General features: G+C 43.5%; 1 protein-coding gene across 1 annotated transcript in view; it reads right to left on the bottom strand.

Moving 5' to 3' along the window:
- GRM2 (glutamate metabotropic receptor 2) overlaps window positions 1-27,874 on the bottom strand; it is an 87,702-nt gene that overhangs the window by 38,609 nt on the left and 21,219 nt on the right. The window contains exon 2 of the mRNA XM_081850473.1: window positions 2,080-2,839. Coding sequence (XP_081706599.1) covers window positions 2,080-2,556 — 477 coding nt within the window. The 5' untranslated portion in view covers window positions 2,557-2,839. The remainder of the gene's footprint in view (window positions 1-2,079; window positions 2,840-27,874) is intronic.

Raw genomic sequence — 27,874 nt, 5'->3', positions numbered from 1 at the left:
GGGCTATAAAAAGGTCGCTCTGTCTCTCGTACAGGTGTGTGAGTCAGGCTGTGATTACCACGTTCACTGCACCTCAGGAAGCATCACAATAAAACAATGGCAGGGCGTTTGGAAACACCCACAAATCCTGGGCACACAAAGGCTCGCTCAGATAACTGAGCCTGCTGCAAAATATATGCAAAATACTGTCCCCAATGGCCATCAGCTATGTTTTCACAAATATAACCTGCCTGTTCTCTGTTCTCACTTCCAAGGTGAGCGTGTATCTGATATTAGAATAACATGTGACCTCCTACCATCTCATCCCAGGAGTCTCATCCCACTTCTCATCTCGTTCTGTACAATAGTATGGAGAGCCTTTGAAATCTATAGGGTCCCAATTGATTCCCATTGTAAGAATGCATTGCCTAGAGTTGCAGTTCTGGTGATAGTTTATAGAGAAGCATTCCAAAATATGAGGCATTTTGTAGCAGAAGAATCTGAAGTGAGGAGAGCAATTTGGTTTTGCAGAGCTATGATCCACTTGAATATGCAACAGTCTTTCAACATAAGATAAAGTCTTTAAACTTGTGGCTATGCCTTCCATAGGTAATCATGAGAAGCTTCTGCTCTGTCCTGTGCTTAGCTTTATGGAAACAAATTCTTCTGATGCCACCTTATTCTCTTGATGTATCTACTGCACAATCTACAGAACAATCTGCCACACTGAGTTCCAGTGGGCTTCCAAATACGTGTGTAGTACCTGCACCCTTAGTCTGCAAAGGCAGAGCCCATTTACTTCTTAAGACATTTAATACAGAATACTGTAGATAGGGAAATCTTGTGATGCCAAGATGGTATTGGTTTTTATTTTCTGACTACTGATTCTGAATTAAAACCAGATAGTGATACCTAAATTGATAATGACCAAAGCGCTTTACAGACATTGCCACCATCATCCTTGCATCAAGCTATCTAGTGGACCTTTTTCTACAGTAATGCCTCCTTCTACAAAATAAAAAAATTCCTTCCAGTAGCACCTTAAAGACCAACTAAGTTAGTTCTTGGTATGAGCTTTCGTGTGCATGCACACTTCTTCAGATACACTGAAACAGAAGTCACCAGACCCTTCTATATAGTGAGAAGGTGGGGAGGGTCTGGTGACTTCTGTTTCAGTGTATCTGACGAAGTGTGCATGCACACGAAAGCTCATACCAAGAACTAACTTAGTTGGTCTTTAAGGTGCTACTGGAAGGAATTTTTTTATTTTGTTTTGACTATGGCAGACCAACACGGCTACCTATCTGTAACTGCCTCCTTCTACAGAGAGCCAGTGTGGTGTAGTGGTTAAGAGCAGTAGTCTTGTAATCTGGGGAACCGGGTTCGCGTCTCCGCTCCTCCACATGCAGCTGCTGGGTGACCTTGGGCCAGTCACACTTCTCTGAAGTCTCTCAGCCCCACTCACCTCACAGAGTGTTTGTTGTTGGGAAGGAAGGGAAAGGAGAATGTTGGCCGCTTTGAGACTCCTTAGGGTAGTGATAAAGTGGGATAGCAAATCCAAACTCTTCTTCTCCTCCGACCCAGGAAAGCTGCCCTTAAAAATTTCCCACAATGCCCCAGAATTCCAGGGCACTGCAGAAATATTTAAGCAGCGGCTTCCCAGACCCAGCTACTCGGTGTGGCAGGCCGAAAGCAAGCACCAAGAGAAGCCCTACTGGGGCCTCAGCAGCTGCCCAAGAATAATAGTTGCCAAGGTTTGGCATGGAACTGGCAGAACAATATTGGCTTGCCTTAGGGCCACTTACTAAACTCATGGCCAAGCAAGTGGAAACCACTATGCTACCTTAATTCACTGAAAGGAAGCTACTTAATGACTTGATTCCTAGTTTCACAGTTGTATTCTATAGCTGCACCCATAGACTCCTCAAGTAACCATCAATTTTCCAAGCCCTCTTATCCAATGAGCAAATGCCTAGACCTGGCTTCTTTCATTCACACTCATTCTTTTTACCCCTAATACAAGGCCCCAGACACAACACCCCAGTTCTAAGCACCACACTCCACATTCCCACCAGCTCCCTCCTGGTTTGCAAATGGTACCTGAATGGAGACGTCACTGTAGGAGCCCCCGATAACCCCTGTGATAGCTGTAGGTACATCATCATGAATGGCGTAGGACCCATCAGGGCAGATATGCTCAGAGCCGTCCACTCTGGTGAGGGAGGCACGCACAAAATCCAGGGATTGTTCTAGGGCATAGGTGTCCTTGGAACAGGTGTCTAGGATGTGAGCTCCCAGGGTGATGCCCGGCAGTAGCTGCTGGTTCTTGTTGATCTCATCTAGGGCAAAGAGCATAGCTTCAAGGCGCTGGATGCCACGATGTTCATTGATCTTGCCACACTCCTCTGTAGGATTTCCTTTCTCGTGGACTGGGAACAGGCCCCCAATAACCAAGTCACCTTCCAAGCTGATCTCCTTCTTGGCTGCCACGTTGTATCCGGGGCTCTGGCCATGAATGCTGGTGTGGCACGCAACAGGATAGACCAGCAGAATCCATAGGGTGGCAGAGGATGCCATTGCACTGCCTCAAGAGGGCAGCAAGCACCTTTCCAAGCCACAAGGAGACCTCCCTGGTCAGAGCAAAGGTGTCAGATAGCCTACCATTTGTTGTGGGCAGTTGTGTCTCTGAAACACCTTCAATTCAACAGCAGTGTCCAATGGCCATCCTGCCGCAAGGAAACTCCAGCCTTAGGTGAATAAACAGTTATATTGTGATGTCCAAATATAGCCAAACAGAAGCAATTGCTGCTGGGAGTTGTGCTTTTTATCAGCCCCTTTGGAGAAAGAAAGACACAACAACCTGTGGGAGACAGAGAAAGAGAGAGGAAAAAGAGGGGAGATAATTAGTTACAGCATGAAAGGCCCAGTGGAGATATCCTTTAAGTTTTGGATCTTTAGTTTTATGGTGCCACAAATGTGCCACTACTGGGTACTATATATATCATCACTTTTACAGGGGAATCCCTTAACTAGTCACTTCACAGCACATATTCAAGGTAGCTCCCTACTAAGAAAATGGTATTTGCTTAGGATAGGCAGGCACCAGCTTTTCTGCTGAGCTCAGGCAAGCCTCAGGAAATATGTTCCTCAGGCACATCTAGGATTCCAAGCCATGAAAACTGTACTCATTTCATTGTTTACACAGGCTGATTACTAGTAAAAAATAGATACCTTATGTCCATTCATTCATTTATTCATTCATTACAATTTCTCAAGAGTTACAAGGCTAACCAGGGAAGCACTATAAACTATATTAGTTACAATAAAAGACAAACAAAACCCCCACTTCTATACAGACTGTTCATATTTTTTTATATGATATATACACACACCACATTTTGAAAAACACCCACATGTATACTAGTATCCCTTGGTTTAATATAATTTGTTATCAGCATCCCTTATTTTGAAGAATTAATGCTTATTTCAAAGAAGTATTCCTTGCTTTAGAATAGAATACCGGGATGGAACACAGTGGACAGACAGACTAGAACAGGGCTCACCAACATTTCAGCCCCAAAATGGCTGCTGTAGGGGCATGCCTGCCACATCTAAAAGGGCAGAACAGGGTTCAGCAACATTTTTTGAGGCCGGGCCAGTCCACTTCCTGACAGACCTCTCAGTGGGCCAGAGCGTGCACACTTGCGCCTGTGCATGAGCTCAAGCTACTTCCGGTGCTCTTCCAGGACAGAGGAGCGCCCGTGTGCATGCACACACGCTATTTCTGGCGCTCTTCCGACCCAAAACTCGGTCCCTGCAGTGAGAAAAAAATGGCGCCACGGGAAAAAAGCACGGAATCCCCACGCCGATCCACAGAATGGCCGTGGGCCGGTTCCAGGAAGCTCATTGGCCGGACCTGGCCCATGGGCCTTAGGTTGCCAACCTCTTGGGCAGAAGGAGAGGACCACAAAATGGTGCAGGCAATTCAAAGTGTTGGTGTTGACCTTTAAAGTCCTAAATGGCCTTGGCCCAGTATACCTGAAGGAGTGTCTCCGCCCTCATCGTTCTACCTGGACACTGAGATCCCGCGTCGAGGGCCTTCTGGTGGTTCCCTCACTGTGAGAAGCCAAGTTACAGGGAACCAGGCAGAGGGCCTTCTCGGTAGTGGCGCCCTCCCTGTGGAACGCCCTCCCACCAGATGTCAAAGAGAACAACAACTACCCGGCATTTAGAAGACATCTGAAGGCAGCCCTGTTTAGGGAAGTTTTTAATGTTTGATGTTTTATCGTGTTTTTAATATTCTGTTGGGGGCTGCCAGAGTGACCTATTATCAGTGGGGGGGAAAGGCACCTACATTAGCCACCAAAGCACTTTCACACAGAGAGATGCTCTCAGCACCTCTTCTCCATTCTGTCCTACAGCAGATTGTGGACATGTTTAAGGGGATGTGTTCAGTGCAGAAGAGGCAGAGCTTCTGCAAACAGGAGCTGAGCAGCAGCAAGAGCAAACTGTCTCTCAAATATTGTGGATTTTTAAGGAGATATTTACTGAGACCGTCTGCAGGCACTGTCATGGTAGTTATTAGCAGGCCAGCTGGGCGGCATGTTGGTGACCCCTGGCATCTGCACAGAATTGCAAAGGAAAACTTCAATTCTAGATTTAATTATATTTTGGGGACTATTCTCTTTTTAATGGATTAAGGTGAATTCCTTCACTTGCTTCAAAATGTGGCAAGGTAACCCTGCTTTGTTTGGAAGTTGGAAGAAGGGATGATAGAAACATTGAAGGGATGGGGCGGGGGGAGAGGTTGAGCCACAGGGTCCTCATTTCCTGCTACCTCAGAATGGTTGAAAATGTATGGCCAGTACCCCAAATTCTTTCCATCTTTGCCTCTCCTTTCTCTCTGCTGCTGACAGAATAATATTCCCCGTCCCATTTTTTAAACATTATATCCTCCTATTTCATTCCTCTAAGGAAATCTTTTACTCCCCATAAGAATATCAGAAAAACCCTGCTGGATTAGGCCAGTGCCCCTTCTAGTCCAGCATCCTGTCCCCACAGTTGGCAACCAAATGGCCCTGGGAGGCCTCTAAGATGACCCTGGGTGCAAGAGCAGCCCTCCCCTCCTCTCCTGTGACTTCCAGCAGCTGGTATTGAGGAGCACAGGGGCTCCAACATGGCCCAAATAGTAAGTGCTTCAGAAAACAAGACTGCAGGCCAATGACCTGCAAACCATGACCAGTTTCTCTGGTATTGTGTTCAAAGTCGCTAAGTGGTTAGCATTTTATGACATCTTGTAAGAATTAAATAGCACAACTCGACATAATACGCAATGTTCGTTTTTTAAAAACAAGAAGGGAAAATGTTTTATTTTGGGATGACTAAACATAGGCTGGACAACTGTTTCTTGGACGACTGGAATCTATGCAGGCAACTAAAAAAAATTCCCTTTTACCACTGATGAAGATATAAAACAAAGAGCCGGGGGGGGGGGAGGGAATAGGCCAGGTGACATCTCTAGCCCCTTGCCGTATGTCATGTTTTGCTTTTTAAAGTCTGCAACCCTGCAGAGTACACCTTTGTTCCAGAATGTCCATTATTCCAGAAATCCACAGAATGAGTAGCGCAGCTTTGTACTGTTCTGTATTTTAAGACTGCAGATTTCTTCCCTGCGTCTCCCCCTCCCCATTTAACATGAAGAAACTTCTGGCATAGAACTCCCCAGGATTCCTTGTCACCATGGCAACCAGGAGATAGAGAGGCAGGGCGTGTACATGTGTGCAGGGCCAGATTTAACATTTAGCAGCTGTAGGTGCCTTCCTAGGGCAACGCTGTCCAGTGGGTAGTGTTTTCTCTGCAAAATTTGCAGGTAGCAAATACACTGTGCTGGAGACAAGGAGGGGCATAGTGAGAAAGAAAGAAAGAAAGAAAGAAAGAAAGAAAGAAAGAAAGAAAGAAAGAAAGAAAGAATCACCCCACTCCTCTTGAATTATTCCATACTCTTTATGAGTGTCTGCTTGGAAAGTGTGCATGAAAAAGGGAGCTGTGAAAGAGGTTGTCATTTTGACTTTCCGCCTACAATGCCCACTGTCAAAACATCTAAAGCCAGGTAGGGGCATGTGTGCATGTGTAAAACCTAGAATTCCTACAGGGAGAAGTCTGGCTGCCTTTTGGTCAAACCATCTCTTTTTTTTGTTCTTTGCACTATGAGCTGTGTCAAATGTGCCAATTTTATCTGGCATGAGTGCCTCATAGCACCTCTTGGGGTTTGAACTCCTAGCCATTCTGAACCAAATTTCTCTTGCTTGTCAACACCATATATGCCTTGCCTGATGCTTTGCATGATTCTGTTGCTGGAGGAAATAAAGGTTGTTTGTTTTCTTTGGGGTTTTTTTTTAAAGCTGGTTAAATTCACACCACGTCCTGCTCCCTCGGTCCATCAGTCTCCCCTTGTGACCAAGTGTCTGGGATGAGGGCAGACTGACAAGAAGGAAACACTAGCCAGGATTTGACACTCAAAAAACATAGCTGCTTCCCTCCACTTCTCTCCTCACGTTTCTCTTCCCTTTTCTTCCCAAGCATAGTGCAAAAATTGAGGCTCAGAACACAGCATGTTTAAAATGGGGGATGGGGGGGACAAATTCCTAGGCAGAAACAGCAAGGGATAAACTGAAGTTATAATGATGACATACCCAGAAGTAAGGGTGTGGATTTCAAAGGATAGTTGTACAGTATTTTGGTCTGCGTATTGTGTCAGGAAGTGCAAATTAGGTAGTAAAGGGACCCCTGACCATTAGGTCCAGTCGTGGCCGACTCTGGGGTTGCGGCGCTCATCTCACTTAATTGGCCAAGGGAGCCAGCGTACAGCTTCCAGGTCATGTGGCCAGCATGACTAAGCCGCTTCTGGTGAACCAGAGCAGTGTGCGGAAACGCTGTTTGCCTTCCCGCCAGAGCGGTACCTATTTATCTACTTGCACTTTGATGTGCTTTCGAATTGCTAGGTTGGCAGGAGCTGGGACCGAGCAATGGGAGCTCACCCCATCGCGGGGATTCGAACCACCGACCTTCTGATTGGCAAGTCCTAGGCTCTGTGGTTTAACCCACAGCGCCACCCACATCCCTTAAATTAGGTAGTGGACCAAACCAAATTAAAACAAATTGAAATTAAATTAAAATATGAAACGAACCAACATTCTCTCCCATCCCCATCATGAAGAGAGTGTCAACTTTAGCCTGTTCTTGCAAACCCTGATGGAACAAAAGACACTTGGCAACCCTGAGAGCTCACCCCATGATTTCTAGGCACAGGTCTGAAAGGTTTCTCTTTTGTCCTGCCGCTTTCCCTGGGAAAACCCACAGTCTACTGCTTCTAATCAAATTTGAAACTGGGACGGCTTCTGTAAATCTGGGACTGTCCCTGGAAAATAGAGACACAGTTGAAGGGCCTGGATCTGTGCCTAGTAAGCATGGGGCACTAGTAAGCATGGGGCAAAAGTTAAAAGTGCATGAGCCCTAATAGTTGGCCATGTAACAGTGATATTGAAAACAAAACAAATTCCTTCCAGTAGCACCTTAAAGACCAACTAAGTCAGTTCTTGGTATGAGCTTTCGTGTGCATGCACACTTCTTCAGATACACACTGTGTGTATCTGATATTGAAGTCATGCTATAGCTACAAGGCATCATAAAGTCTTGTGCCTTAAGTCCAATGGTTTTCGACAGGAGTTATAAAGCTGCCCGAGATCAGTCACTGCTATTAGCCTGCTTATAGCACTTTAAACTTATTATCACGTTTTGTCTTGTGGTACAAATGTGTTTATCATAATTGCAGTTGATTAAACATTTAGAGCAGAAACTCACAGGGGGCCAGAACAGGTTCCTGGATTCTGTGTGGAAGAATTGAACAAATAAAGTTCCAATCCCAAGATGTACGAGGACCAAAGAAGCATTTCAAATATTTCCTTTCCTGTTGTTCAGGGAGGTTGGTTTCAGCCTTTGAGCTCACTGCATGAGTTGTAAATAGCATGGAATGTTTCTGTATGTTTTCATTGTTGCTTTAATTATTAGTCAATCAGACTCTCAGATATTCAAAAGCCAATTCTGCTCCAGTTAGTTTTACAATGCTGTCACCCCAACAATTATTTTTAAACAGATAATAACATGTTCAGAAGTTGTGGATAAGAGCTGGTAGAAAGTGCCTTTGAAAAATAGGCATTGTTTAGTGAAATGATCCTCAAAGCATGATGTAGGCTTCCCTAATTCAACTGGATAAACAATTATGCTAAATACCCTCTTGGCTCCCTAGCAAGGCAAGGATTGTGATAAATTGTACAGGCCACATCTAGTTCTCTCTGTGTATATGGCTGTGTATGAAAAGGGCCATTAGGAACCCACTTGTGAAATTGATCTGAGAATGCCTATGGCCGTTGTTTAATACCATCAAAGACTCAGGGCCATTGAGTTGTCTAATACCATCAAAGACTTAGGGCCATTTAGTTGTTTATTACTATAAAAGACTTATGACCATTTAGTTGTTTAATACCATCAAAGACTTAGGATAACACATGCTGTATATGAGAATAATTATGGGTCTAAGAGAGGTGCTCAAAAAATGGCTGTGCAGAGTTTGATGTATTTTAATTCATTTTGTGGTGTCCTTTTCAAGTGGGCACTTGATCTTTGTGTTGTTTATGACATCTCTTTCATAATATATAAAGCCCAGAAATTATTGAGTCCCAGTCAAATGGTGGACTTTCTAGTTACATAATTACTTGAAAGTTTCCAAGTAATTGCCCTTAAAAGAAACAACCAAAAGCCAAAATGGGGCTGAAGAACATACTTAAAATCCACAGTCTATAATCTAGGGAGATGCTGTGCTTCCTCATCCCGTATATATGTGTGGTGTGGACTAAGTCAACCGTGACTGCTTCCCATATTCCCGAGTTGTACCATAGCACTGAAAGTAAGGCTCCATGGCTGAGTCCTGCCTCAGACTGAGCCTTGAGACTATGCCATCAAAATGGCATTATGGACATTTTCGCCTCACAAAAAATTAAATAAGGAAGATATGCAAATTTAGGGAAATTGATTATTCATAATCGTGTCAGACCTATAGCGGTTGAAAACCCCCAAATCTGCCCTTCATATCCCTGTACTAAACTTCAAATGCCATGATATTTATTTATTTATTTATTTATTTATTTATTTATTTATTTATTTTTAAATGCAAACACAAGACATTTACCCTCAGGCTAAAGCTAAAAAGCTCTGAAGCACCTGTTTAACAAGGACACGCCAGGTGTGTGCTGGGAAGTTTAAATAACTGTTGTCACCCTCTTCTCAAAGCACTAGTTGATAGCCTGCAATTAAAAATGTCAATTTATATGTTACAAGCATAGTAGAACAATTCCCAGCTTGAACCAAATCAGTGTTAATGTTTCCACAATTGCAGTTTCCAACTACTGGAAAGTAAAATTGCACTGTGTAAAAATAACATGGTCCAACCTACCATGTAAGTAACCATCTACTTGTGTGTCTATTTGCCTGATTTGTGATAATAGCAAAGGAAAGGTTGTTTGTGTTCTGGAAGAGACATTTCTTAAACTCTCTCTCTCTCTCTCTCTCTCTCTCTCTCTCTCTCTCTCTCTCTCTCTCTCTCTCTCTGGGTGTGGGTGGGTGTGTAGGGAAGAGGTCAAATTGAACAAGGCTGGACTTGGAAGGCCAGATTCCTTGCCAAGCAGACGTCAAAAAGCCAGCCATGCTATAATTGTTTTTCCACTGAAAAATGTCAATTTCGTACAAATTCAAACCATGAATTTCACTTCAGATATTAGCATAAAAAGATGGGAAATTGTTCCTGCGGTTCTGGGGGTATATCTATTTTTAAACCTTCAGCATGAGGAAGGACCATAGCTCAGTGGTAGAAGACCTGCTTTGCATACAGAAGCTTTTGGATTCGATCCCCGGCATTCCCAGGTGAGGCTGGCAATGGCCTCTCTCAGAAACCCTGGAGAGCCATGGCCAGTCAGTGTAGACAGTACTGAGCTGCATGGACCAATGGTCTGACTTGACATAAGGCAAGTCATGTTCCATACCTCCCAAGTACCCCAGAAAAATTGGTCATCCAATATTTTCATATGAGATCATAGTGGCCATTTTGGATGTAGTGATCTTACACTGTGCTCTCATGCCATGATCTTGTGTGGCACGCAAAAACACACACATTTTGGGGCACCGCATAAGCTCTCATCCTGATAAAGTGCTTTTTGGGTTGAGAGTGCAACCTGTTCTAAATCTTCAGTGTTGGCTGAGCCATCAAAAGCATTGTTTCCCAGACAGGCCCGACCTATCAATACCTATTCCCTATCAAGACCTATTCCCAGACAGGCCCGACCTATTTTGCTGTCTGTTAAACAAACACAAGATACAGGTCTAAAGCCTTTCTATGTTTCCCCAAGACGTGTTTTGGGGAATCATTCCAGGAAGAGAGCCAGAAAGGTAATGTGGGAAGCAAAGAGTCCACTGAAGAACTCAGGAAAGAGGGAAAATGAAGAGCAAGTAGTTGTAGGGAAAGAGGAGGAGGAGGCAAAAGAGAGAAGAATTCTTTGCCAGCCTCTTGGCTGCCCTCCATGGTGTTGCATCCACAGATTTCCTTACACTGCTTGGTTCTGAACCAAGACTGACAAGCTTATCAGGCCTTGTCACATGGCATCTTTCACTTTCCTAATGCCTCACCAAGGCATCATGGACAGATTGGCTCCCTCCCACCTGCTGCCAGTTTGCCTTTCACAGCATTGACTGATCCTGCCGCTGGAGAAATGAGAGGCTGGGGTGGGTGGGAAGCCTGACTATTGAAAATGATGTTTCCTTGGACCTTCTCAGATTTCACTCTGCGTGGGGGACCAAGCGGTGGGCCTAAAACTGATTACATGGGAGGTGGTGCCAATTCTAGCTTGAAATGGCAACTGCTCTATCACTGTATACCAGGAAGGATTTGTTTTTCTCGTTTTTCCTTTCATCTCTCTCTCTGCCCTTTCCTCTTTGCTCGCTGAGGTCAATCTTCACAACGAAACTTTTTGCAAAAGCTTCAGAACTGAGATTGTTATTTGGCAAAGTGCCATTGTGCCCGGTGGCCCTGCAGGTTTCAAAGGGAGAAGTGGCCCTGCAGCTAGCAGTTGCTGAAGCTTGGTGCCTGTTGCAATTGTTTTGTTCTTTCCTGGATGGATTGAGGGCGCAAAGGTGTTGCGGGGCTCTTGAGCTTTTTTATTTACTAAACTACATGCGCAATGAGCAGTGGATTAATTCTTTTCTTTGGGAAAGATGCAGGGATGAGAAACAGAGAGATTGGATGCAGCACACATTTAAAGGTGAGTCTACCCAGTTTGCAATATGCAAATTGAAGCACAGCTATCCTACCAAATTTGCATAAAGTGTGCATTAAAATGCATATATTTGAGAAAATAACTTAAATGTATTACAGTGGTACCTCGGGTTACAGACGCTTCAGGTTACAGACTCCGCTAACCCAGAAATAGTACCTCTGGTTAAGAACTTTGCTTCAGGATAAAATCGTGCTCCGGCGGTGCGGTGGCAGCAGGAGGCCCCATTAGCTAAAGTGGTACCTCAGGTTAAGAACAGTTTCAGGTTAAGAACAGACCTCTGGAATGAATTAAGTTCTTAACCCAAGGTACCACTCTATATTAGGGGAAATACAAATATGCTTTGGAAAATATATAAAGCAAAGTTGCCTTTAAAAAATGTGCATATTGAGAGATATTCACGGGGAAATGTTGAATTTTCACGGGAACCTTTTTTGGGGGGGGGGGAATGCAAACCGATGTGGAAATGTGGAGAACTTAATTTAAAAATTTGAAACTGAGAGAAACCTGAATTGACATATCCACCCATCCCTGGAAAAGTGTCAGTTTTTCTTGAGCGCTGTGGTTTCAGGTACTTTGGGAACCGCTGGGGCTTCAGATTACCTGCTTTTTCACCAACTCCCTAAGGTAAGGAAGTTTTCAGCAGAAAGTGATCTCATAACAGGGGTCCTCATCGCAATAGTTTTATTTATTTACAAAACATGTAAGTTGCATTGCAGCTGAAGCTTTCAGTATGGTGGAAATACAACAACAAGGCACCATCATTATCTCCCCCTATAAGCCGGAATAAAATTATAAAAATACCAAAAGCTATACAAAGCCATGCCCTAGGGCAGCTCAAAAGGGCTAATTCCCCCAAAGCACTGCAGAAAAGAATTATTTTCACCAGACCACAGTGTCATTATGGGTATAGGGCAGTACAGAAATAAAATATAAACAAACGAACAAACAACCTGCAGAAAAGCTCCAGAGCAATGAGAGAGATAGCCCTGTTGCAAACCAGTCTGGCTGTATTGATTTAGGTACTTATGACCCACTTTTCAAAGGGGAAAAACCTTAACAGAGTGGCTTATCATATGGCTATACATACAATTTTAAATCAATAAAAATATCAATTAGCAAGCCAAACAATCCCTATTCTCTTCCAGTTCTATGGCTAAGATTCGAGTAGATGAACAAATATGCCAGGGAAGTTTAGGAGATAGAGGGAGGGTCCTGGTTCAAAAAGAAAAGAAAAGAAAAGAACTTGACAAAAAACATCTTTCATATAAAATGTCACCTGAAGCATAGCTGATCATAAACTTAAGGACTTTTCACATGAGTAGAAGTATGTCTTGTTGCAAGGAAAAAATAGCTACAGTATGAAAGGAGAATTCCTGGATCCAAGTTTGGGGCAAGTACTCTTTGGTGAGAGAACCCCAGCAGAGATTTAAAATCGCAACACATGCAGCAAAGTGAAGTGTGGAAATATAGGCTGTAAGACCTTTAGAATATGTCCTTGTGAGTTCCTTCTAAACTCCCCCTCTTCCCCTAGCATAGAAAAAGACTAAACGTTCGGTAAGTTAAAAAGAGTTTACTTACAAACTCTCCAAAGGTCAGGTTCATGTGTTTTTCCATACATCAGTCAGAAAACACAGATAGCACAGAAGCTGCAACTCAGCTTAGTTACAGTGGTGAAAGTTCTGGTATAAGAACACACAAATGGCTTGTAAGAGCCATGTGGTCTGAGCTGCAGCAACCAACTCAAAACCTCGTCACATTCTGAGCTTCTTGGGTAGAGTGACGGAACAAAACCTTGATTACCTAGACCCTCCCAAGGTGATCTAAGCCTAGCAGGGCAGCTTACTCTGTGGTATTAACCCTTTCATGCATTAATTAGACTTAAGTATATTGGTTATAGGGACACGGGTTCGAAAGCACTTCAAAGTGCAAGTAGATAAATAGGTACCGCTCCAGCAGGAAGGTAAACGGCATTTCCGTGCGCTGCTCTGGTTCACCAGAAGCAGCTTAGTCATGCTGGCCACATGACCTAATGCCGGCTCCCTCAGCCAATAAAGCGAGATGAGCGCCGCAACCCCAGAGTCGGCCACGACTGGACCTAATGGTCAGGGGTCCCTTTACCTCTACCTATATTGGTTATATGAATCTGTTTATTCCACGCCTCTGAGATAGCCAAGACCTAAAAAATGTTCAGGACTTTTTAAGGGCAATGCCCTTAAAGGTATCTTGAATGGGGCTCAGAAACATTGTTCAGCATTTATTTTTCTGCTAATAGCTGGTGAGGGTACATTCAGAGGCATTTTGTCTTCACACATCATATAAACAAGAGAAATAGCTAGCATTAAGCCTCCATGCAAGTAGTTGCATACACTGATCAGGCATGTATGTCTTTCACTGTGTCCATTATACCATGGCTACCTTATGTGCAAGGATACTGCAGCTGCACACGAGCATACACAGTAATAATATGTAATAATTTAAATGCCCATCTATTTTCTACCTTCTTTTCTCTAGCAGTGCTGCACGCACCGCCTCTCTCAGTTGATCTCTCTCATGCTGGCCTTAAGTAGTTAGTTTTCTCCAGGTGTCTTAGTTTTGATTTATATTTTCTTTTTCTTACTGTTATTGTCTTTATTGCTGAAAGCCATTGCCCTCTAGGAGGTGAAATAATATTTAAAATCAATGATAAATAAATGAGCATATGAAGTGGCACTCCACATTTGAGAAAACTATTCTTTTTCACATTTGAAATCTCTACAATATAACAGAAGCTGTAATTCTAAGATTACATGAGCCAACTTCTGTTCATGCAAGGGGATTTTTGCTTCCTCTTCTCTGGCCTGCAGCCTGGCCTGCACCCCTTCCAGTACCCTACTCTAGAGGGTCTCCCTACCCTGTTGCAGCATATTTTAAGGGGGTGCAGTGGAAGGATGCAATGGGAGGAGAGGAAGAAGAAGTCCTGTTGCATAAGCGGAAGTCTGTTCTCCGTGCACGAGGGCAGAACTGGATTCAGCCATATGTGAAGATGATATAAAAGTAGATTCCACCCTATACGGAGGTGATTCAGAGTCCACTCCTCTTGGGGAGGCAATGTGAGTCTTTCCTTTGCGGTGCTGGTATTATAGTCAAGGTCTAGGTAGTGCTGGAGGTTTTCATTCAAACTATTTTATGTGATTGCATTTATTTCTAGGCAAGTGACCCATTCTGAGCTCATAAGTAAAAGAAAAAGAAAAAAAGCCTGACATAATGGAATAATAGGTTTGACTCATTTTTTGCACATTAAAAAAAATAGTGGATTCATTGCTTACAAAGAGTAAGTAATGCCTCACATAGCATGGGTTTGTATGTGTGTGTTTACCCACCCATGTGTTAGATCGGTATGCAGGAAGAGTTGTGCCTCTAGACTTCTGTGCCTCTGTTTGTCATCTCATGGCCTTGCCTGAACAAGATGCGTAGGCTTGCGCACTTCTTACTGCCTATGAGATCGAACTGTTTTGTCTCTTTGTTGCTAATGGGATCAGTCGAAGAAAATGATATAATAATTGTTTAATTCTATAATTAAATCCCCATTAAGAGGAAAGCACTTCTGTTTATAGTGCTGGCATGATTACAGTAATGATCAGCATCAATTTGCCTGACCCTTTGGCAGGAATAAGAACAAAGAAGCGGCCGGGCCTGGAGGAACGCAAAGGAGGCTCAATGGGGAGGGAGGGACGCTTAGAGCAGGGGACACGTTTGCTTGCTTCTCCCTTCTCACAGTGTCTTCTAGTCAATTTCACACCAAGGCACCATGTAGTAGCGCTTGGGTGACGCAGTCAATGAATAAAGTGTAGCTCCCCCAGCTTGCAAAATGAGATGGAATGGAATTCAGGCTCAGTGGCTTCTGCTTGGAGCAGATCTGAAAACTGAAAATGCACAGCAAGATCACCAGGCTGCTTGGCAAAGCATAATGTACATCTCTGGGTTTGACAGGCAGCGTGTCAGGTGCTGAGAATAGAAGGCCCAATCTGGTAGCTTCTCTTGGAGGCAGCAGAAGCAGATGTTGCTCCAACAGCAAGTCACGCCGCAGGAGAGCATGGGAAGCTGAGTCATGCCAATGGCCCACCATTCATCTAGCCTGACTGACAGAAATTTCCCAGCTTCTCAGCCGGGGGTCTTCCCCCAGCTGTGCTGCTACCTGAGATGATTCTATCTGGAAATGCTAGGGATTCGACCAAGAACCTAATGCTGGTAAGGTATGCACTTTGTCACTCAGATTTTTTTTTAAAAAATGTATTTATTATTAAAGATTTCTTGGTTTACAAAAGTACAGTGGTACCTCTGGTTGCAAACGGGATCCGTTCCGGAGGCCCGTTCGCAACATGAAAAGAGCGCAACCCGCAGCGGCGCTTCTGTGCGTGTGCGGGTTGCGATTCGCCGCTTCTGCGCATGCACGTGATGTCATTTTTGCACTTCTGCGCATGCACGAGCGGCAAAACCTGGAAGTAACCCTTTCCGGTACTTCCGGGTCGCCACGGGACGTAACCTGAAAGAACGTCACATGAAGCAGACGTAACATGAGGTATGACTGTATGTGCAATGTCTCTTTTTTCAAGTTACATTTTCTACAGGTCAATTTCATTTGTTGAGACATTAGTGTTACATTAGGAAGAAAGCGGGGGGAAGAAGTGGAGGGGGCCATGGTGGGTGGGGGTGGGGTTGGGTGGCGATGTTTCTATTTTACTTAATGTATGTGTGAGGTTTTTGTGTCAGTGTCGTTTGTGCAGGTTCTCTTTGCTATTCGCTTGTCTCCCTTTGGTGGTGAGAGAAGTTGGGGTTGGCCTAGGGTGTGGTTGCTTGGCTGTGGTGGACGTTGTCTCAGTTTTAAGCCCGAAGATGGCTACATGACATCATACTGGTGAGATGTGTGTGTGTGTGTCGATGTTGATATGAACAAGGATTTCATGTAGCTGAATTGCAAGGTGAGACCATTTGTAGTGGGAGCAAGATGAAGGCAAAATTCAGAATAGCTCACATATGATCTACTGTCCGTGCCCTCAAACACTTCTCTGATGAAAATAGGGACGTCTTATTCTATTATTATTACTGTTATTACTGCTATTATTTTACTACTTATCTCCCCACGCATCTGACTGGGTTGGCCAAGCCACTCTGGGTGGCTTCCAACATAACATAATAAAACATTAAACATAAAAAACATTACTGCACACAACAGCCCGCAAACAAAGAAATGTATCACCCCACCCCACACATACATGTACAGCATGGGGCGGGAAAACAGCCTTTTCTGCAATTGCATTGTGTGTAAGCAGATTAAAAACAACAACACCAAATGACTATAACATGTGGTCATAACAAATTGGCTGAGAAAAATCTGGGAGATAGCATTAATGACAAAACAAACATACAAAGAGAAAGCTTTAAATAATAACCAACAGGACAAATCCATTGGGAGAGGGGCTTTTTCCTTCCAACTTTGGAATGATAATAAAACCAGATAATATTTCTCCATATACCTCTTTCTCCTTAATATATATTTTTTTTTTATAAATATTTATTAAAGTTTTTAAATATAAATGCACAAATAATAAACAGTCTTACTTCTATCACAGACATAATTTCATCACTTCTTTGGACTTCCTCACGTCTCCCGCTCCCATTTACATCGTTAAAAGTTTTTTCCAAACAAATTATCAACTTGTTTACAATCTCATGTCCACTCATTCAAATATAATCTAGCACTTCTTCCAAAAAATTTTATATTTTCTTTAGTCTCACTTATCATCAAATTTCAAATCTAATTTAGTGGTGGCCAGTTTTTTATAATCTAGCATCCTTCTTAGCATTCAACCAAATTACAATGTTTTTGTAGATACTTCTTGAATTTCTCCCAGTCTTCCTCCATCTTCTCTTCTCCCAGGTTACGGATTCTGCCTGTCATCTCGGCCAGTTGCATATAGTCCATCAGTTGCATCTGCCACTCTTCCAGTGTGGGTAGATCTTGAGTTTTCCAGTTTTTTGCGATGAGTATCCTTGCTGCCGTTGTTGCATACATAAAGAATGTTCGGTCCTTCTTTAACACCTTCTGGCCGACAATACCCAGAAGGAAGGCCTCTGGTTTCTTAGTGAAGGTATACTTAAATACCTTTTTCAGCTCATTATATATCATTTCCCAGAAGACCTTCACCTTAGGGCATGTCCACCAGAGGTGAAAGAATGTTCCTTCGTTTTCTTTACATTTCCAACATTTATTATCAGACGAATGGTATATTTTGGCAAGTTTAACTGGGGTCATGTACCATCTATATATCATTTTCATTACATTTTCCTTCAGAGCATTACATGCGGTGAAGTTCAGCCCAGTGGTCCACAACCTTTCCCAGTCCTCAAACATAATGTTATGCCCAATGTCCTGTGCCCATTTTATCATAACCGATTTGACCATTTCGTCTTGTGTATTCCATTTTAACAGCAAGTTATACATTCTAGATAATACCTTAGTCTTTGGTTCTAACAATTCAGTTTCTAACTTCGATTTCTCCACCTGGAACCCTAACTTTTTATCATTTTTAAAAACTTCTTTAATCTGAGCATAATGTAACCAGTCTCGCACCTTATCCTTCATTTTCTCTAAACTCTGCAATTTCCAATTGTCTCCATCTTTTTCTAATATTTCCCAATATTTTGGCCATTTAGCCTCCATATTGGGTCTTTTTAGGGCCTTAGCCTCCAGAGGTGAGAGCCACCTTGGAGTTTTATTTTCCAGTAAGTCTTTGTATTTTGTCCAGACATTAAACACTGCTTTCCTGACAATATGGTTCTTAAAGGCCTTATTGATCTTAACTTTGTCATACCATAGGTATGCATGCCAACCAAAAGCATTGTTAAAACCTTCCAAGTCCAACACGTCAGTGTCTTCGAGAAGTAGCCAGTCTTTTAGCCAGCAAAAAGCTGCGGCTTCATAATACAACTTTAAGTCTGGCAGGGCAAAGCCCCCTCTTTCTTTCGCATCTGTTAATATCTTAAACTTAATTCTGGGCTTTTTGCCCTGCCAGACAAATCTGGATATGTCTTTCTGCCACTTCCGGAAGCACTCCGTTTTGTCCACGATCTGTAATGTTTGAAACAAAAACAACATTTTTGGCAATACATTCATCTTGATAGCAGCAATTCGGCTTCAATTTTGTCCAACTATCCAAGTCTCTCTTAATTTCAGACCAACATTTTTCATAATTATCCTTAAATAGACTCAGGTTTTTTTGCTGTTATGTTTACCCCTAGGTATTTTACTTTTTTAACCATAGTTAGTTCTGTTTCTCTCTGAAACCTTTCCGACTCTGTATCTGTCAAATTTTTTCCCAACACTTTAGTTTTCTGTTTATTTAATTTAAATCCTGCCACCCGACCAAAATCCTGTATCAGTTGTAATGTCTTTCTCCTTAATATAGCAGTTTATTCTTATGCAGATTTCTTCCCTCCATTTCCTTCAGTTTTCTCAACCCTCCTGTTTTCTCTTCCTGTTTTTCTTTTTCCACATTTTATTCCTCTTTTGTATTTCTATTATATAAGCAAATTATAAATATGCAATGATGAAACAAATCATGTCACCTGAATTTACTATTATGCAGAAAGCAAAGGTTGCTTCTGAGCAACTTTTTGTGAAGGGGAGGAATTTAAAACAATATCAAAGCCCAAGTATTTAGGAAAATCTGGGGTGGCTCTTTTGCGGCCTTGTCTAGTGGGACTCCTATGAAGCAAAGCATCAAGCCTCTTAAAACCTTTATCCCAGTTGTTATCAATGTTGGATCCACATTGATTTTATGTATGCTGTCATTGTTCTAAACTGGTTGTTTATTTATAACCGTTTTTTAAAAAATTATATACAGCGTGCAATTGGTTTAACTGTTTTCATATATATTATTATATTGCAAGGTTGTTTCGGGATGCTTGATGAGAAGGGATTCATAAATGAAATAACATCAACAAAGGTAAAGGTAAAGGACCCCTGAATGATTAAGTCCAGTCAAAGGCAACTATGGAGTGCGATGCTCATCTCGCTTCAGGCCAAGGGACCCGGCATTTGTTCACAGACAACTTTCTGGGTCACGTGGCCATCATGACTAAACTGCTTCTGCCGCAGCAGTGACTATTTATAAACTTGCACTGGCATGCTTCCGAACTGCTAAGTTGGCAGGAGCTGGAACAGAGCAACAAGAGCTCACCCCCGTCCTGCAGACTCGAACAGCCAACCTTCCGATCAGCAAGCTCAAGAGGCTCAGTGGTTTAGACCACAGCGCCACCCGCGTCCCTAACAACAACTTTCTAAAAGCACCAATGAGAAAGGAGCCCTCAGGGTCATTTCACAGCAACAGACCCTACTATTCAACAGGGAGCCACATCCCATTCTGTCTCTTTGGCAATTGCGACTATAGACACATGTTTTCCATATTCACACATTACATTTTTAGTCGTACACTTTAAGATTATAATGTATGAAGCATCCCACAAACAATGCAATTTCTGGGCAGAATGCAAATGCAGAGTGCCAATGCCAAGTAAATCACCGTGAGCTCTTTTACATGAGACAAGTTATGCATTCTACTCCCAGTTAATTAATTCTTTGTTTCAAACATAATTATTTCAGAATAACAAAAGTATGAGGACTCTGGTGGTGTGCTTTTTTTTTAACCGTCTTTTTTTTCATAGCTAATAAAGCATTATTTTGTTCCTTGCCATTTCTTTCTCCTCCACCAGTCCCACGGGGATCCCCAGATTATGTATTGATTCCTTTTAAAAAATTTAAACACAATTTTCTCCCAAATTAAATGATATCAAATTATACATACTGCACACTGTCTCTGTACAAATGAATGTGGGGGCTGGGGAATCAAAGCCTTTTGCAACATAACTCTGGTTCTCTTTTTTTGTAATAAAAGTCTCCGTAGAGATTAATTGTCTCTTCCAGACAAAGGAAATGTTTTGTTGTTCATTTAAAGACGCCTTTGAAACAAAGTAAAGATTTCCTTTCAAAAAGCTGTGTTGTTTTTCTGTCTCCCTATAGAATAAACGCAATGGATTTTTTCCCAAGCTCGCATTATCACATGTAGGGTTTCTAGTCCTCATTAGCATAAGCAGTAAAGACAGACAGCTGCAGGAAATGGGGATGAAAAGAAGAGAGAATCCACTCTGTCCCTTTGAACAATGCTTGCACAAAAACTCATCTTTGAGCAAGGCTGAGTTTACCTTCCTCAGATATAACTGGTGTTGACCCCTGTATAATTAACATAAGGACTGCCTGGCCAGAATCAACCTCTCCTTCTTTTGGATCTCATAAGGAGAATGGCCTCCCTTTATTGTTAGGAAACTCTAGGCAGAATCCACCAGGGAAAGGGATGCTCTTGTCCAAGCCCAACTTGGACAGCTTTTACCTTGATCCCATGCCTTTCGATGGGACTTGCACAGGAGAACGGTGTGTTGTTCCCTAGGACAGTTCATGCAATGCAATGCAAAAAAGGGCTCACAATTCGTTCTGGAAGGTGATATGAAAACAAATCTGTTTCCCAGTCATTTGAATATCTTGCTAGAAACATGACCTACTGCTTGGGTGGTAAGATCCTCAGATAAATGTATTTCCCTCTAAGGTAGGGGTGGGTGGGGAATCTTATCCAGTCCAAAGATTACATTCCCTTCTGGACAACCTTCATAGGAGTGGGGGTGGCACAGATCAGTGGTGAGAAGGGACAAGAGACGAACATGGGTGGAACAATGACCATAAATTTATCTATGTGCATTACGCTAGCTTCTAGACACACTTGCACACTCCTCTATTCTGGCAAACAAGAGGCTTTACTAGAGCTCCCAGGTGCAAAGTGTGTGGTAGAGGGGTCAGAGGCCGCTGAATGATGTCACAATGGGAGGTATCCGACCTGAGTGCTGTCTCTAAATTCCTTGCACTCTGCCTTGTTGTTTAGTCGGTTAGTCGTTTAGTCGTGTCCGACTCTTTGTGACCCCATGGACCAGAGCACGCCAGGCACTCCTGTCTTCCACTGCCTCCCACAGTTTGGTCAAACTCATGCTGATAGCTTCGAGAACACTATCCAACCACCTCGCCCTCTGTCGTCCCCTTCTCCTTGTGCCCTCCGTCTTTCCCAACATCAGGGTCTTTTCCAGGGAGTCTTCTCTTCTCATGAGGTGGCCAAAGTATTGGAGCCTCAGCTTCACGATCTGTCCTTCCAGTGAGCACTCAGGACTGATTTCCTTAAGAATGGATACATTTGATCTTCTTGCAGTCCATGGGACTCTCAAGAGTCTCCTCCAGCACCATAATTCAAAAGCATCAATTCAATTTTACTATACGGACCTTTGTTGACAAGGTGATGTCTCTGCTTTTTAAGATGCTGTCTAGGTGGGAGTAGTAAAGGCTGAGTTAAAGACAACATAGGGAGCCAGTGTGGTGCAGCAGTTTGAGTGGTGGACTACAGTCGGGGAGACCTGGATTCAAATGCCCTCTCAGCTGTGAGACCTACCTCACAAGGTTGCTGCAAAGGATAAAAAGCGAGGGAGGGCAAGAGTCATGCATGCCATTTCCAGCTTTTTGAAGAAATGGTTGGATATTGTCAGGAGCCAGAGTCAGGGGCAGGTCAGCAATAAAACACCCGGTGTCCGTGAAGTTAACTCTTTATTCAAAGGAACAAAAACAGCGCAGGCCTAGTGATCACAGCAGCTCTTCCCACTAGGTCTTGCCCCAATGAGGCAGTTGCGAGAACTGAAGGCCCCACCTTTCCACTGTTCTGTAAGGTTCCTCCCCCAGTTCCTCCCAGAGCAACCTAAGGTTCTGCCTTCTTGTCCCTCGTTGCTCAGCCCTTTTCATGTTCTGGGAGACCAGGGGTGTGTGGAGTTGGTCACAGCAGGAGGGGGAGACCTCTTGGATTCTTCAGCAGCCTGTCTCAACTCTGCCTCTTGGCCACCCTCCTCTCCAGTCTCCGCTTCAGCCTCAGAGTCTGAACTGCTGCCTGACACAGCCTCTTCCTGCTCACCAAACCCTGTTACCTCTTCAGCTTCCAATATCTCCTCTTCCCAGTCTGCTGCTCCTTCTCCCTCGGACCACTCGTTGTCGTCCCACCACCAAACCCCTGGCTCTGAGCCTTCTTCCCCTGGTGGTTCCCTTGGGGTTTCCCCAGCTGGTGCCTCCCACCGCTCCTTCCCAAAGCCGGGGGGGGGGGTGAGGCGCTGGACTTTGGGAAGGAGGTGTAAGGGCTCTAGGACCCTGCCAGAGCCTCAAGCCTTCTTCCCAAAGTCTGATGCCTTGTTTAGCCAACTGTTGGGGAGGTAGCTGAGGCCTGGGGGAAGGCATAAAAATTTGGCCTTGCTGCCCTCCACCCTGTGACAAGGCAGTGTGTGGCCTGCGAATTCTGTATTGAAGTACTCTTGTGGCCCACTTGGTATGAAAAGTTGGACCAGCTTGATATAAACATTCAGTGCAACGGTTGCATCTTTTCAATCCCCTTTAACTTATGACTGTGTTGGCACCATCGACCCTAAGGTGGTAAGAATGAGTCACATACATGTTCATTTTAGTGGTTCTAACATGTCTTCACACCGTTTCTCTCTCTCTCTCAAAGAAAGAAGCCCATTCCAGATACTGGAGCAGGAAAGATGCTACTTGGAGAGCCTTCCTGCCAATCACATTTCAAGGGTAATCACATTTATCTGAGCAAAAGCTTCTTCTTTGATAAGATGTCTGCCTTCATCTCTACAGAGAACTTAATCAAGAGATGCTGCACCCAAGACAGCAGAGATGCAACGGAAGCTACAAGGAACAGGGGAAAGGATAACAACACCACAGAATGTCAATACCTGGAAGAGAAATAGATGAGGGGGAGGGGTGAAAAGTGACAGGCGCCATCAATTAGTAGTTTTAATTGTTTCCCCTCAAGGGAGCCAAAGCCTACACCATACATCCAACAGTTATTAGTGTTTTAAATGCTGTCTGGAAGGCTGCCAACAGAAGGAATTGGCCACAATTATCTAATACTAATGCAACAAGCTTATGAAGGCTGGAACTATCCTGAGGGGGGTATAATTTTGGTAGAGATAATCAGGAGAATCCTCCATATGTATTTCATTAGGGCATGTACGAATGAGCTTGTGTGTGTGTGTGTAAAATGAGATCAACTTCATTTATACTGCTGTGCTCCTTCTAGACCTGATCATGCGTCAGTAGCATGAGAGAAGGACGGAAGGAATGGGGGAAAGCTGTGCTTCTGGAGGAGGAACAGCTTTGCCTTGGGATAAAAGCCCATTTGCTGTTTGGTTTGTTATTAGGAGGAGGAGGAGAACGCAGGAGTGTGTGTTTCAGTGCTGGATAGGGGATTGCATAGCCTTCAAATAAAAATGACATGAAAATGTTCAGTAAATGGCAGCATATACACACAAACACAAAGAAAGTGAGAGAGAGCTTTGAAAATAATACTCGGATTTGTTGCAAGCATGACTGGCAGGGAAACTGCATTTCTTGTCATGAGAGATGTCACAGGCAGGTACCCATGACAGCTGCACAAGCACATTGCACACAGGATATTAATAATAATAAAAGGTAATGCTATCAATGTGTGTACGGGGGTGGATGGGTGCATACACATGTACATGCAAGAAGGAAGTGTTTAACCAGCAACACTGGACTGCAACTTCCAAGGACAAGGTTCCCTGTTTAGCAAACACACAACTTTAGGTACATGCTATGATCATACAAAGTTGTGGCTAGCATTGGCGCTTTCTAGATACCCCTGATGAAACGCCATTGCTCTTACTACATACCCTCCAACATGGCAAGGTAAAAAACTGGGATGCAATCTTCTGGAGCAGCACTGCTGCACAAGTCACATGACCCATGCGAGATTGCAGCCCTGGAAAAAAGCACTTTTGGGGGGCTAGATTGCGGTGCACAGAATGGTTGGCGTGCTCTTGCACAAAAAAATGAGATGTCCTGGTTTTACGGGGACAGTTGAGGGGTATGTTACTGCATGGGAGAACACAATGGACGCCCACACAAACTAGTCACATCTGTCTGCGCTTCGGCTCCCTTGCCATCAATGTTTGCAACTGGATTTGTTATTGTGTGGATTGCGAAAGGAGACATTTACATCTCCTCAAAGTGGTTCAAATAAGAACCACTGAAGGCAGATTGTCCTGAACAAGGCACAGGAATCATGCCACCCTGCGGGCCTCATCGCTGTCACCAATTACCTCTTGGGGGAGTCCCTTCTAAACACAGGTGAAATTCCCTTGCAGTCCCTGGCAGAGAACAATTCCTACCCAGCACTCGCAGCCAGAGAAAGATTTTGGGTTACAAATTCACTGAATAATTCTCAGTAATGAATAAATGCAACGAAGTGCTGATTTGCTCACGGGGATTCCTGAAGCGGAAAAAGAGGCTAAACTCACCCCATGCATTATTCATCATGCCTCTCTTACAGCAGCAAGCACCTCTTCCTTTCTCTGCCTTTCTCTCCCTTTTGCCAAATGCTGCCTAGAGTTGTTCACACTACAGCAGCCCACCCTGGCCTGGTACAGCAGTCTGGAAGTTGGGACTCCGCTAAATTCCTTAATTCCTGTGTTACACAATAAGGCTGGGCTAAAACAGGGAGGTACAAAGCGGGTTTAAGCATTTACTTGCTGGCACTGAGGGCAGGAAACACTCTGATTTGACTTTGCCATTTCATCTAGCTCAGGGGTAGGCAACCTAAGGCCTGTGGGCCAGATCCAGCCCAATCGCCTTCTCAATCTGGCCTGCGGATGGTCCGGGAATCAGTGTGTTTTCACATGAGTAGAATGTATCCTTTTATTAAAAATGCATCTCTGGGTTATTTGTGGGGTTTGCCTGGTGTTTTTACATGAGTAGAATGTATCCTTTTATTTAAAATGCATCTCTGGGTTATTTGTGGGGCATAGGAATTCGTTCGCGCCCCCCCCAAATATAGTCTGGCCCATCACAAGGTCTGAGCCGGTGTGGTGTAGTGGTTAAGAGCGGTAGACTCGTTATCTGGTGAACCGGGTTTGCGTCTCCGCTCCTCCACATGCAGCTGCTGGGTGACCTTGGGCCAGTCACACTTCTCTGAAGTCTCTCAGCCCCACTCACCTCACAGAGTGTTTGTTGTGGGAGAGGAAGGGAAAGGAGAATGTTAGCTGCTTTGAGACTCCTTCAGGTAGTGATAAAGCGGGATATCAGATCCAAACTCCTCTTCTTCTGAGGGATGGTGGACTGGCCCACAGCTGAAGAAGGTTGCTGACCCCTGATCTAGCTACATCTGACTGGCTACATGGCATCATGACATAATCACATGGGCTATTTCACCTCATTAACAAGAAAAATAAATAAAGGGCAGGTAAGGTAGACACATACCATGTCAGAGTATTTCCAGAAAAGGTCTGTGGATCTGCTTCCTACAAGTCCCTCTCCTAGCAGGGGATATATCTTGATTGCACATGAATGAAGGGAAATGCTGTGACTATTATTTCTGCCTTGATCTTTTGTAAGTTTGGCGGAGAATTTCCAAAAAGAAAACTCTATATCTGTCTGGATATGACTCCACATCCTTGTCCAAACACGCAATATATTCTTCCAAATCTCAGACCTAACAGAATTTGATTAGCAATAGTGTGGTGTAATGAACTCTCACATGAGCAGAGATTATTACTTCATAATTTCAGGACTGGGCCATACATATGTTGTGCTGTGCTCTGCTGTGCTCTGGCTCAAATGGAACAATCTTTTTTTTCTTTTTGTCTGATGGTTGGAATACTTTCTCCTTTTAATTTAGAGGGGGAAATGCTTTTGGATTATGAATAGTTAAGTGTCCCTCACATTTTAAAAGTTGGTGTGTGTTTTTGGCAATGGCTGTGTAGGTTTAAATGATATCTGGGTTTTTAAATGTATGCTTTAAAAAGTTCTATTTTGATGAAAACAGCAAGATTAAAACTTGCAGCCCTGCAAAGCCAAAAGGTTACCAGCCTCCCTGAAGCAGCTACTTGCTCATTGGAAATGCTAATATACAACCTCATACACTCCAAGTGTCCCAATTTTCCAGGCACAGTGCTGGAATTACAGAAACCATCCCTGTTTCGGATTTGATCCTGGAGTGTCCCGCTTTTGTTTTTTCCTCCCCTGCATGACTTGGAGAACAAAAGCAGAGTTCTGTTTCTACTGAAAATAAAATACCTGCGCCAAATGAAGGAAACAGTGAAGCTGGCATACAAAGCCCTTGCTATAATGTTGAAAGGAAAGGTCACCTATCCACTTTAAATTCTTTAATTGCAGTGCTTTTGCAGCTGGCCATTTTTTAAAAAGAAACACATGGAGTGTTTACTCCTTTATTGTAAATGGAGCCTGACACTGTCTACTCACAAGTGAGTCCCACTGTATTCAACGGAGCTGACTCTCAGGTAACTGGGTCAAGACTGAACAGCCTCCCACTGCAATCTGAAGCATTTTTTACCCAGAATTAAGTGCCACTGAGTTCAGTAGGATTTACTGTCTAGTATGCTCCTGATCATTCTCACAGTTTCTTCCATCACCGTTGTCATCACCCTCCTCATTATACCCCACCTTTTGCCCCTGACAGAGACTCAAGGCAAACTTACAACTAAAATTTTATTTCATTCCATTTATCTGTTGAAGGTGTTGCACATGGCTGCTTCCTTCTCACATTTTTTCTTAACAACAACCCTGTGAGGTAGGTGAGGCAGAGAGGTTGCAATTGGCTCAAGGCAACAAATGCATACGCGTCTCTATTTTCATCGGAGAAACGTTGGAGGGTATGCAAACTTTTGCCGCAGTGCCAGATTCACAATCTTGGAAAGAGAGAAATAAACCCACCCAAATCCTTTGGCTCTTTTGAGACTCACACAAGTGAAATGCAATAGTAAAATGCTGAGTTATTGAAGAATCCGTGGTGAAAATGTCATTTCACGTGTATGCAAAAATGTAAACAACTATGCCCAGAATATCGACTGCGCTGAACGATTCCTAGAGAGGTCCCTGTTCAGATGGGAGTGGAGCATCTGCCTTCTCGAAGATTCACACTTCCACATTTGTTGTGCTGCTTGTTGATATGCCCTCTCGATGGCAAACACCTGCCCTGTTTCACAACCCTTCCTCACGCGGCTCTCAGTTTATACAGATTGTCTTATGCTTCGTGTATGAATTATAAATGCATACAACTTGCAAACAGGCAGTTCCCTGGCTGTTGACAAACACTTCTCCGCTCATCCGACCTGAAGAATGAACTGTGTGAAGGAACACTAATTACATCCACTAATCTCTGTGTTTGTGTGTCATCAGTAGCAAGCCTTTTCAACTGCTTATTTTAAGGGGGTGTTATTACTTGTGTGTCTCACAGCAAATTCCAGAAGCTCCAGAAAACAAACAGCAGCAGCAACAGCAGCAACCAGATCTGTGCTCAGACTGAGGAATGGCAAAGAGAACCAGGTATTTCTCTTGATCTTTGGTTCCTGGTTTT

The sequence above is a fragment of the Podarcis erhardii genome (genome assembly GCF_964252035.2).
Source record: "Podarcis erhardii genome assembly, chromosome: 2".
NCBI classification, from domain to species: Eukaryota; Metazoa; Chordata; class Lepidosauria; order Squamata; family Lacertidae; genus Podarcis; species Podarcis erhardii.
Note: the sequence above shows the minus strand (reverse complement) of the source record. Positions and strands in the feature narration are given on the sequence as shown.